This window comes from Mya arenaria, chromosome 13, assembly GCF_026914265.1.
Source record: "Mya arenaria isolate MELC-2E11 chromosome 13, ASM2691426v1".
Classification (NCBI taxonomy): domain Eukaryota; kingdom Metazoa; phylum Mollusca; class Bivalvia; order Myida; family Myidae; genus Mya; species Mya arenaria.
The window spans coordinates 4,764,578-4,778,671 of record NC_069134.1 but is presented as its reverse complement, the minus strand read 5'-3'; the positions used below and the strand labels follow the sequence as shown (position 1 = coordinate 4,778,671).

General features: G+C 34.4%; 1 protein-coding gene across 1 annotated transcript in view; it reads left to right on the top strand.

The window, feature by feature from the left end:
• LOC128213811 (neuropeptide Y receptor type 2-like) overlaps positions 1-14,094 on the top strand; it is a 50,904-nt gene that overhangs the window by 13,728 nt on the left and 23,082 nt on the right. The window contains exon 2 of the mRNA XM_052919867.1: positions 2,718-2,996. Coding sequence (XP_052775827.1) covers positions 2,718-2,996 — 279 coding nt within the window. The remainder of the gene's footprint in view (positions 1-2,717; positions 2,997-14,094) is intronic.

Below are 14,094 nucleotides of genomic sequence, written 5' to 3'. Positions count from 1 at the left end.
AATCGGGCGACCAGGTGGACGCTCCGATGTCCTTAACAATTATGTGTTTAAGCGTGTATGCCATGTCACCAATTCAATAGATTGTGAATTAAGAGTTATTACACTTGGTCAGGATAGTGTCTTTATGTTGTCCTGAATAATTATGAATGGTTACAAGGCCACTTGGTCACATCTTAGAGAAACATACCCATCATTTATTGAATAGATTTTATCCGATTGGTATGAAACTTTTATGAATTATGAATGACTCACCTTAGGTAAAAAAAAACCCAGGAAACTAGATAAAAAAATCTCTGTCATACATTAGATAGTTTTTATCCAATTGTTTTGAATCTTGTTTTGAACATTTGCTAATATTGGTTACCTCAGGTTAAAACTAAGTTACTATGTCAACATGAACATGAACAATGAACATTGCAGTCATCTCGCAAATTGATTAAATGAAAACCAATATTGGCTGAGGGCGTGTTGATTAGTTGTAGTATGTAAAGTAAGGCAGGTCTTTAGTCAATACATTTCCTTTTTCTGTGTGTAATCGATCTATTCTAACCTTTCGCCCTCGGTTCTTTGTATTTTTAACTTTAGCCTGTAGGCTTGAGTTCTTCCATATACAAAAGGCAATTGACAACATGAAAATTGCGACGTTCCGACCGGCCCCTTGTCTATAACCAACTTAGGCATTGACTTATCTAAAATTCCTTCATATGGACACGGAACAGAAAACTTGAGCAACAAGAGCTAACAAATATACACATAGCCGAAATGAGTGATAACTGACCACTTTAAACATAACGCTGAGGTAATTGGTGTAGCCTCGGATAGAGGTTCAAACGAACAACGAGTTTATTTTGTTACTGTGAATGATAGTGTTTTTAGCAACCGATTGCTGAAATTGTTAAATGATATCACAAAAATGTTTTTTGGATAACTTTCTACCAAAGTTGTGGAAGTTATCGCACTACTTAAGTATTATGACCGGTAGTGGACGTTTTTGCCGCTATATGGCTGTATTGAAAATATATTTTGTAAGAAACAGATGGAAATATTTATGTATCATTTTTGGAAGATGACACTAAGTCAAAATCGTTGAGCCGACAATTGTAAATGATTTTAAATCGAAAAATGGTAAATTGAATTTCAATATTGCTCAAGCAAAATCATTGAAACTCTGCTAGTCTGAAACGGATTAAAAGACAAAAAAGAACCCTCTCTTATAGAGCCGGTGCAAAGCACGTGCTCTTGGGTCGGATTTTTATATCCGAACGGATACACATGACATATATTATTGATCCGGTTGAAACAAATGTTTTATATACATTTCGAAAAACAATACAAAAGAACAATAAAGTTGTGTTTTTAAGTTCGTTGATTTAAATTCTACATGACTAGCTGTAACTTTAGAATGTAGTTTATAGGACTGATATGTATGGAAGTTATCCCAAATCTTACGACTTGTGGTATTTAAAACATATAATTCGTACATTCATTTTCATACTCCATCCTGAACAGTGTCACCTTTTTGGAAGTGTTGCTACTGGGCGTGTCCCTGTGCCTAACAATGAATTATCGTTACTGTTTATATTGAGGTTTTGACAGTGTTATAAACCAAGACCTCCGATACAGGGTTGAAAATCTTGATACAGAGCTAAGATTGGCAACCTCTGTTATTTCTTCTGAATTTGCACGTCATATAAGTGAGAAGCATAGCTCTCAGTGATTTCCCAAGTGTTTTCACGATCGGAGCCCCCTGGAATGTATTAACACACATTAATGGTTCGGATTAGTATATCTCTTTGTATTTATTCGCGAAATTTGAGTTCTGATTTGAAAAATGAATACAATGGGAACGACAGGGACAAGCCATAAAGTTTATGTACCATAAGTCACGATCAGTGTATACAAACTGCTGTGCTGCTGGTAGCATTCACTGAAATAGATCAACACGTGTTTTCCTGTGCTTTCATCTTAAAACCCGGAATTTGAGTATTAATAATTGCAACTTATCAAATAATAAATTATCATCTATGTCATATGCTTATAATGTTACAGTCATTCCTTCAGGGAAAATTACCAAAACAAAAAATCATTTGGAAACAAATTAAAAATATGAATTTTCATTTTAATTGAAAGAGAAACGAGTTTAATATACCTAATAGATGGATATGTTTTATAGTTTCCAATTTGACTGTGACGATTGGGTTTATTATTGGCAAACGCGTGTTTGGTCTGTATCAAAGAATGACGTCAAGACAATATGTAATACGAAAAAACGTTCAAGAGCATTTTGCTATGATAGCGCAGTTGTCGTGAAGACGTCTCAGAGGCTATTGCCAGAAGAGATAGATAAAGGCTTGAAATTAATTCAGTTGCTATGAAAACACAATCGGAATTATTTAGGACTATTTTCAACGGGAAAAGCAAATGCATAAATTCAGAAGTCTAGCCAGAACGATCATGTGCACATAATGCGTGTGTTATGGGATATTTGACGAAGTGAATATTTAATAAACTGAGTTTAAAACAAAAGGAAAATAAAGTAATTCAGCACATTTGGTTTTGCGCTTGTGTGGGGTAAAATAATTGAAGTTGAAGAAAATATATCTTTTTGTAATTATTTAATAAAGATCGTTTTAGTGATACCAATGATTAGCTGTGTTTGTTAAATGGATCTCACAAAAATGAATTTTGTGGAACCTCATAAAATGAATTTTTCAAAGGAATATATTGCAGAGGCTCAGACTATAGATTTAGATTACTACTATAGCACAGTCTACGAGGAGTATGAATATGACACTGACCCGGGCGTCATTCCGGTAGAACAACTTGTTCCAGTGTCCTTCACCTACGGACTACTTATAGTTCTTGGGTTGCTTGGAAACAGCCTCGTCATTATTGCAGTAGCAAGGTTCAGGAAGATGCAGAGCGTGACAAATATTTTCCTTCTGTCACTCTCCACGGCTGATTTGCTCATTATTCTAGTGTGTGCACCGATCAAGGTAATAAAACAAACACATCAATGCGCTAATTAAAAATAATTAACTTCGTATGATATTAAGTCAAATTATTGATTTTAATACAAACCAAGGGAAAATCCATAGTTAAAAAGAGCGACCTTAATGTCTCCACGATGTGTTCACTTTTACACTTCGATCTGTAATTAATTAATCAATCAATCGATAACACGATATTAAACACATGTGAACAATTTCTTGTATTATGCTATCATATTCTATTTCGATATGTATTGTTCAAAGAATAAGAAAGAAAGAATTTTGTGAAGAGAATTGATACTTCTTCTTGTCTCTTTGTTGATGATGTTGTTGTTGTTGACAACTGTTACTAAATTTAATTCCTAAGACATTTTCTAGGAAGTTGCAGGATGATAAAAATCTTATTATTGTGGTCATATTTGTTTGCTAAGATGTACCATGTGATCAAAGTTTCCACGTGTCCCGATAGTTTTGGTTTGGCCTGATAGTTTTGGTGTGACTAGATGGTTTTCGAAGATGACACTAATTTAGTCAGTTGTAATATGACTAGATGGCTTATGATTGACCAGATAGATGTGTGTGCCCATATATTTTAGGTATGATCGAATACTTTTGGTGTGATAAAATAGTTTGGGCATGTCCGAATTGTGTTACGAGATAATTATGTGTGACCAGATTGTTTTTGGTGTGACCAGATTCGTTCAAAGAAAAGTATGTTTGAAAACTATGCTGTAATTCCTGTGTATTGGTTGGTTGTTTATGGATGGATTGAGGCACTGTGTGTTTTAATCTTTGAGCATGGATGAGTGGAAATTCGTAACGACATTGTCTTAATCGTGTGTATATGGTTGAGTTCTGAGACGTTACATTTAAGGTACATTTATTCTACATTGTATATGCAAACTGTAAATGAGGAAAACACTGTATTTCAACCTCTCAAAAGCAACTCAATGTTGTACGATTACCTTTTTACAATTCTGTTTTCCACTAAATCACTCAGATACCACACCTGTATAGAGTTATCCGGTTATCAGAACTGTAATGCTTAATTTCAACTAAAAGTCAGATTCAATCAGCAGTGACGATTTGTAAGCACAACAGATACCCAACATATGAAAATGAAAGCGGTGAAAGGCTGAAAGCGCGATAAGCCTGATATTCCTCTTATTTACATTTCTGTTAACAGGCAATAAATATCGAATCCTGTCATTGGGGAAATATAATGTTAATACAATTAGATAGTTCATTAACTGCAACTGATAAACCTTTATCTACTAGAATGAGCATTGCTTTTATCTCCAAATTTATTACTACTGTAAAGTAAAATAAAACCTGAAATTGGCTGAGGAATGATGGAGTTTGAATCCCTGTGCATTAATTATTTTAACGATACCTGCTTTCGATTTGCGGTACTGAATTTTGTAGGCCTGTGGCCTACTGTTCATTGACTTATATGTGCAGATCCCAGTTCGCAGCCATCCACCGCCTAAATGGAAACGTCAATGCGCCCGACGGCCAGATAATACGCTACCCTGTTGCTTACGGCCGTTTTAACCAGAAGAGGGGCAACTCGATGCCTCATGGCAAATACGAACATAGGAACAGTTTGATCAGTTTCAATTATATGACGTAAAATAACATTAAGACTCTCTTAAATACCTTTTGCGTAAATGCAAATATGCTATCGTTCTATAAAGTAATTTTCTTCAGAGGGTTATCAAAATGTCGTTTATCAGAAAACTCAACTTTGTCCTCAAATATGTTTCTGGGGGACAATGTCGTCTTCGCGTACGCTATATCTAAATCAATCTGTCGCCATTGCTATAAGGTTTTCTAATCTAAATTCCTCTTTCCACGGCTAGTCCTTAAGTTAGACATTTAGTTTTCAATCAATCAAATAATATTGTCATTAAGGCGTAGCATATCTGACGTCACGGATCCTGCTTTATAACAAAACTACGATGCCAACTGCAATAAAACGCCCAAAGAATAACACTTAATGCAAGTAATCAAAACGAATATTACCGAAACATTAAATTATTCGAACAACTTTTCTCATAAAGGTAGCAGTTTTTTATATTTAATGCGGTGGATCTGATCCTGTAGTTAATAGTACAAACGACGGGGCATAAGTGGGGCGAGTCAAGCGTCCGTTTATTTTTATAATTTTATATTTAATAAACTTTCATCAGCATGGTGTTTGAAATTTTCGGCTACGAACAACTGACTCCGCCAACACCGACGCATTGAATGTGCCAATAGTGTGTGATGCTATGTTTTAAGCATCGTCATGCAGTGCCGTTCGCAAAAGAACCTCAGTTGAGTGTGATTTGTGTCTTTTTAATATATTGTATTAGTATCAATGTTAGTTTTGGTACAAATAAAACAACAGCAGGATAAGTTCTATATGGCTTAAAACTAGTTCAGATAACGCGATATTTACTTTCAATATCAGACTGTGACAGAACGCATAATACGCTGTGGAAAATGACATCGCTTTGCGCGACAATATGAACAAATTTGCAAAGAGATTTCTCATGAATTGTGATCATTTGTTGGAGAAAACAATTAAAAGTCGACGTTTTTTTCATATTCAAAGGTGGTAAATGTTCATGTGGTCAATTTAATGTAGAGATAATTTAATCAGCAAACGACACCAATTCTGAACCCTTCAATCGGTCTTGATTGGAGTGTGGGTTTCCTTGAGAACGCTTGTTGTAATGTGAATTTGTGTGCCTTCTGTAACATATTAATTCACTACTTTAATTTCTGTTACCATTTGATAACATACTTATTGAATCGCAATAACCACCATTGTTACCTTTAGACCGAACATGTTATATATTGAAATCATACCATATCTATATCCAGTCTAAACTACAGAGGAAAACCTGTTTGTTCACTATATTTAAATGGTTAAAACAGCGAAAATATCAATTCAATATTTTTTAATGAAATGTAATTAAATGCCTTTTAATTCCAGTTTTATCTGTATAATAATAAAACAATTGTTGTTTCAATTTGTTAGATTGATCGAGCGTTTACATTGCATGAATGTATGCAAAATACGAACTAACAGTTTTTACCTTTTTCTGTTTTCTTTTAAGTCTTCCTTTAAAATATGTAAATTATTCCTGGTATACTTATGGGTTTGAATCTGAAATCGTCATAACGTCTGTTGAAATTAACATCGTATATTCGGAACGTCGTTCAGCATGTGTCAAATGGCGTTGCGATTGTCTATTCATAATACAACAATGAAATCAACAAAGACATCATATCACCGACTGGCTCATGCAAAATGAACGTTATAAATGACTAGAACAATGTAAATACGATTATAATATTGATATTCATGTTGCATGTCAACAAAATGTTGGGATATAATTGATTGTTCTGGTGTGTGCTTTGTTCCGTTAAAGTTCGATGATTGTTTGTCCGTGTGTCGTATGTCATGTTACAGTGCCATGGCAAAGAGTAGTGCACCTCGCAGCAATAAAGTTTGAGTGCAGTTAGCCACAGGTGCATGGTGCGTTGTAATGCCACACCTCTATGTCCACGTCCTACAGAGCCGTGTACACGATTTTCAATCTTTATTATTTCTTTACCACAAATGCCGACCTTGGATTGTTTCTAAAGTTCGGTGAAAGTAAAATCTATCATTTCAATACAAATTGTACTTCACAGTATGATGAAAGTCTAGTGTATTTATATCAAATAAAAAATAGGCTGAGAACGTTTTGGCTATTTGTAGGTAGGTAAAGTAAATAAACGACAAGTTAATTCAAAAACGTTCATAAGATTTCAATGTTAATGTGAATCTGAGAGAGAGCCGAAGAATCTTAAATAAATCTTTGTATGAGATCAAAGGGGAACATTTTAGTAGAGATAAATAGACGCACAGCTAATCACACCCCGAATGTCATTACAATGACACTACAACTAGTTAACTTTAACACTGTCTGGCACAAGTCTAGTTAAATTACACCAGCAATGTGTGTAGTTCAATTATAAAGCATAACTGTCTTTTGTTAGAGGCTGGCAAGTAAAATCATAATCGTTCAACATGTATGCATAAGTCGTAGTTTGCAAAACAATTAAATGCCAACCAACATTAATAAACTATTAGAGTACAATTTTGCATTCTGTGTTTTTTGTGCCTTTGTTAGAATCGATCTACGTAAAATTAATGAACAGAAAAGCACCAAACACTGAATATCACTTAGAATCTTTACTTGTACGGTTTGTTGTTTCTCTGATGGCTTTACGTTTAATCAGAAATGACATTGTTACAAGTATACAATCTTACTTGAAAATGTCCATTTAGTAAATTGTGAATACCGTTGGCTTACTGAATAAAACTTGAAACTGGTAATGTAAAGTGTTTTAGGTTGTTTTCATCGTCCCTAACATCAAAGCACTAATTGTAAGATGTTTCATTATTGGATATTGAACATGTCTGTAGATGCCATCGGTTGTCCAAAACTTGTATCGTTTCAAATCATAAAGATTTAAGTAACTTAAAAATTTAAGGAGATGATGGAAATTATTTTGATAATAAGTTCCCTTTATAATATGTGTGACATGACCGAAAACTCTAATTTCGTACTTTTGTCCTGGTATGCCGTTGTTTTGCATGTGCGCCCCCTTCCCGGAATGCAAATATATTTAAATTGAACTTTCATTGAAAGCAGCTCGCAATGAGGTATGCTTGACTCGTTTATATATTTCATCATTATATATCATTAATGCATTATTTGTGTCGACCTCCGCATTGGGACATTTACAAATCATGTTTGGCTACTTGAAGATTTGGTGTGTGATCTTAGTAGTTAAACAAGTGATAATCGCTATTGAGGGGATATTTGTAATCACCTGTGCTTTTGTGTGATGCTGAAAATCCGAATTATCATTGGCAAACTTGTTTGTTTTCCTATATAAGAGCGACGTAATTACCAATGTAAAAATATTTCAGCTGAATGTAATGCTGTTACAGCGCAGACTTCTGAGAGAATTTAGCCAGAAGGGATCAATCAAGGACTCGAAACGAATTCAGCTTCTTTGAAAGAAAATCGGGCTTATTCCGGAAAATTAGATGCAAAAGAATCATAAGTCTCGATAGCGAGATAATGCACACAGTCTGCCTATATGATTGGATATTCTTTCAATGCTATAAATCGAATTCACTACGCGAAGAATTGTACGATATTGAGATTTGGAATTACACTTATTTTTAATAGAATTTGTGGAAAACATTGCTTTTTTATTTTTAAATTAAAAATAGTTAAACAAATGGTTGGCTGTATGAATGAAAAGAATACAACTAAAACCACTTGAGCGGAACTTTAAAAAATGAACTTTTCAAAGGAATACATTGCAGAGGCTCAGACTATAGATTTAGATTACTACTATAGCACGGTCTACGAGGAGTATGAATATGACACTGACCCGGGCGTCATTCCGGTAGAACAACTTGTTCCAGTGTCCTTCACCTACGGACTACTTATAGTTCTTGGGTTGCTTGGAAACAGCCTCGTCATTATTGCAGTAGCAAGGTTCAGGAAGATGCAGAGCGTCACAAATTTGTTTCTTCTGTCATTATCGACGGCTGATTTGCTCATCATTTTATTGTGCGCACCGATCAAGGTAAGACTACGAAAACATAAATGATATTTGTAAACTTAAGGACTGGTCATTATTATATTATAAACAAACAGTTAACTCATATTACATAGCTTACCAAAAATAAACAAAACGCATCGGCGCTGAAAGCAACGTGGCTTTCATACATAAAACCGAACATACCAAAATTAATGTGTTTCATTGATGATGCTGCCGAATCGGCAAAAGACGTACTTTCGACAATCGGAGAGTTTTCTTTACCGCCGACATATTAACTACCGTTACAAAAAAGTGCGTGTAGTACATTTTGAAGCAGAACGCAGAATTCCATAGATGAGCTTGCGGACAAACTGTCGTTTAAATGTCTCAGCTTTAGATTGTTTTACAAACGCTACAACGTCGTTATACCTAACAGTGACGTCACCTCGTTGTTAACTAAAAAAGCAAACTTCGCGCGTATTAATTTACGCGTTTGTTTTCTTTTCGTCTGGCACATATACATCTTGTTGTTTTTGAGCTTTATAGTAATGACTCATGAATCCTAAGTTCGGAATGCGAATCAGGTCGGCATTAACATTGAATAGGTCATAGTAGACTTATGTTACACAGATGCGAAATCTGACTGATGGGAATAACTTATCAAACAATGCCACTTCTTCTTCTTATTATTATTATTATTTACCAAACTTATATAGCGCCCTTTTCATATACACGTTCAAAGGCGCTTTACAACGATATAATCTGAAAGCTAACTACAAGCAATATCATTAAAATACAGCTTTTGAACAATAAATGTACAACATACTAAAAAATATGAAACACAATAAAATGAAATGTGGTATTTAACTGGTCGTCTGAATTAAAAGCAATAAATATCAATATCATACGATAAAAACATAGTATAGCGAAACTTTGAAAAAATAAAAAAAATGATATTAATATAATTTACGCCTGACATCTAAATTACATTTATATATTGTATCAATAGTCTAAAACAGTTTACATAGGATATGTAACTGTACTAAAAGATCATGTTAGAATTAAAACAGGTTGTAAAATTATGTTTAAAGTCACATAATTGTCACACAGTCTTCGGGAATCACTGTCACAGATCATTCCTGGTAAAAATGCTACTCATACGCCTGTTTGAAATAGTGTGTTTTAAGTGCACGTTTGAAAGAACACAATGACCTTGAGTCTCTCACACCGGATGGTAGGTCGTTCCACAGTTTCGGAGCTGCATATTCAAAACGTCGGTCGCAGTAGGTTACAGTTTTGCTTTTTGGTATCACTAAAATAAGTGCTTTGTTTTGAGATCGCAGATTTCTTCGTGGTTTGTAAACACATAGCATTTCTTCCAAATATTCTGGTGATTTTCCGTTTAAAGCTTTGTAGGTATGCGTTAAAATTTTAAACTGAATTCTGTATTGCACTGGAAGCCAATGTAATTCTTTAAGTACAGGTGTGATATGATCGTACCGCAAGGTTCTGGTGATGATGCGGGCAGCTGTATTTTGAACGATCTGCAGTTTGTTGACTAATGTTTGAGAAACTCCATACAGTAGTGCATTGCAGTAACTTAGGCGCGAGATAACCAATGAAGTCACAAGTTGTTTAGATGCATCAATTGTCAGATATATCTGAATTCTGCCTATTTGTCTAAGATGTACATAACATGATCTGCATACTGAATTAACGTGATCTTCCATGTTCATGTTTGAATAAAAGATGGCACCTAAATTTTTTACATTAACAGACTGTTTAACTTTCGAGTCACCGACGGTTACCGATAGATCTTCAATGTGTTTGGAGTTATGAGGAGATGAGAACATGATGACTTCTGTTTTATCAGTGTTAAGTTTGAGCATGTTTAGATTTATCCATGATATTATGTCTCGAAGGCACGCTTGAATGCGTTGTAATGTTTATTCCTTAGAAATGCCATCTAATGGTTTGAAAGAAAAATACAGCTGTGAGTCATCGGCGTAGAGATGGTATTGCAGCCCATGCTCTTTGCAAATGGCACCAAGGGGTTTAGTGTACATTGTATAAATTTCGGTCCTAATACGGACCCCTGTGGAACACTAAAATTCAGTGTGACCGGGTTTGACAGCACCCCATCAATGTATACTGTCTGTTTTCTATCTTGAATGTGTGATGTTATCCATTCCAGTGGTTTTTCAACGATTCCGAACACATTTTCAAGTCTTTGTAACAAAGTTTTGTGTCAAAAGCTGCCGATAGATCTAGCATTACTAAGATGGTTGCATTACCATAGTCAAAGGATTTAAGAACATCATTTTGGACATTGATAAGAGCATTTTCTGTCGAATGGAATTTACGATAGGCTGACTGATGTTTTTCTTGAAGTTGATTTTCTTTCAAGTGTTCATCAATGCGAGAACTCACTACTTATTCTAGTGTCTTTGATACAAATGATAGATCTGAAACAGGTCTATAATTGGTTTTTCAAAAGAGGTCGAACATAAGATCCTTTAAACTCTGATGGAACGTTTCCTGTGCTGAGCGAGATGTTGATAATGTTCGAAAGAAATGGTAAAAGATTATCGATGCATGCTTTTAATAGCCATGTTGGTATCGGATCCAGTTCACATGATTTATTGGAAGATTTATTGATTATTTTCATAACTTCTTCAGCTGATGCTGTTTCAAGGTGAGTGAGACCCTTTTTTCAACACTCAATTGTTCTGTCTCTGATTCGACTGGGTTAAGAACTAATTTTGATTTTATCTCATCTCTGATGGTTTCTTTTTTCTTAACAAAAAAGTCACTAAACTCTTAACCACAAGCTGCTACCTTATCCAAATAATGATTCGCTTTAGCCTCTACCAGCATATTATTTACTTTTGCACATTGATTTCGGTAAATTTCGTGGTCAACAGTCAGTTTAGATGATTGCCACTTTCTTTCTAACTTACGCCGCAGATGATTTGCGTCATGTAACTCCTGAGTATACCAAGCACAAGAAAGTCGTAACACAATTGTCTTTATTTGAAGTGGGGCATGTTTTTCGAGTAAGGTGGATAATACATTTGTATATACTCCTACAAGTTGTTCGGAATTTGTGCTTTCAAGATTGTCACGTAAATATCTGATGATTCAATGTCACGTTTGAAGGAGTCTATATCAATTGAGTTCAGTTTTCTATATGTCACTGTCTTTCGGAGAGGTGGCGGTTTTTCAGCAACGGTATTGAATATAACAGCATAATGATCTTTTGTCACTTTTCCCGATTTATTGTCAGACAACCCTGGATCAACAACATTGATGTTCGAAACTGATGAGTCCGTGTCTCTAGTGATGACGACGTCAAGTGTATGTCCAAGCACATGAGTTGGTTCTCGTACATGTTGCACCATTCCACATGATTGTAAAATGCTTGTGACTATACGAAATGCTTTTAAAATCATATCGCATATAATATCATTGCTAATTTTGTTTATGTATGTATGCGATGTTTTGTTCTGATATTGTACAGCGCAACCGAATATTTTATACATTTTTGCGCTATATAAATGCTTTGTATTTGTATTTGTATTTAATTGTGTCCGATTGAGTGGGGATATCCAGATGGAAGTTCAGGTCTCCGGTTATTATAATGTTCGTATCAGTCACAGCAAATTGTGCTAGAAATTTTGCCTATTCTTCTAAAAATACACAAGTTTTAGATCCATTTCCTTTAGATGGGGTGGTCGGTAAACAATAGCTAACCTCATTGAATAATTTTTAATTGTTATCTTGCAATCCAAATGTTCAAATGTTGCGTAGTCACTATCATTAGTTGAGGTTAGAACCTGAACGTTAATGTTTGACTTATAAATCAAGGCGACACCACCATAACCTCTTGTGTCAAAGACAAACCCAATGATATCATATAGCAACCTTTAATTCCCAAAAGTATTATTCGTATTGTTCGTACAATTTGTCGTGTCTACCCCGGCTCTGATCCGCTACCAGCAGAAACACGTGATATCAATATAAACACACATAGGTGATATCATGTGTTCATTATTGATATATAAAACAGTTTTATTACATAATCGGAGCCTTGAAAGAAAGTTATTACTTTTACATTTATATAAATAATAGCGATACATTTTATGTTTAAACATAGTTTAAAGTTTTACATAGATCAAACAATATTTAAGGCATTCTATGGTGCCGTCGGATAACTTTGTCAGGTGTGCGGACAATCCAAGAATGCGCATGATTTCGCAAGTCCGTACTTACACATACATGTAGTTGTATTTAACTTATATCGAACAGTAATGTTTTGTCAAGTATGGATGCATTCATTTGATATATTGTTAAATACTATTTTCAATTACGTTTATCTTATGTGACCATTTCATGTGTTTGTACAAAAGACAGATATTTTAAAAAGATAATTTTGAAGATAACTTTTTTTTAATTCAATGGAAACGATTAATTCAACGTTTTGATTTTATTTACAATTAATATTTATTTTCCTATTCTTTAAACTGTAGCTTGATATGCTCTTTACGCCTACCATTGAAGGTAATTTATGTTGTAATAGCAACTGAGATTAAAAACGATATATCATACTAGTTCACTTAATTACAAAGCGAAATGTTGTATTAACATTTTACAGCGGTTTCTTTGGTTGTACTTACGGTGTATGGCAATTGATTCGGAATCGCACAAAAGTTGAATAAAATATCATACAACCAGTAAAGATAACGCGATAGATAGATAAAAAGGTTAAGATCGATTTATTTCGGCAATGAGTGCATAATATGGACAATCAAAACAACATGTACAGTTAATATAAAAAATATTACATACATGCATATATGAATGGTCCATGCTCTGCACACAAGCACCAAGGATAACTCAAAAACGGGTCGCAGACAACCCTTATTATCCTTGAAGTCACTAAAAATATAGACTGTGTTAGTATGCACGCTATGCATAAAGGAATGTTCTTCGGAAAATGACATGGCGCTTATAACGATTCTTACGCACTGATGTGATTATTTTGAAAACTAGATGTCTATTCAATATGGGATGCAATTAAAGTAGACGTGATGAAACACAAAAACAAGGATAAAAACACACGAACAAAACGAAAAATTACCTTTATTATGTTCGTAAATAAAAATAGAAGTAGGACGATGGCATTGACCTGAAGCTTTATATTACCAAGGTAGAAAATGTCTCGTGTACTATGTATTAAAACATGAATTTTATTTATTCTCGAATGCCCGTTTGTTTAATGACATAGGAAACACATATATAGATTTATATTACTAGAAAAAAGAAAATGTATCCATTTTTTTAAGTAAATGCAATACGAATAATGAAAGTGAATAGAAAATTAGCCATGTATGTTAATTTTGCATTTAGTGTAAGAAAAATCGTACCATTGCTACTATCAATAAAATGCATTTTTAACGTTAATGCGCGCTGATCCCTCCCTGTCACACACTTGATATAATGA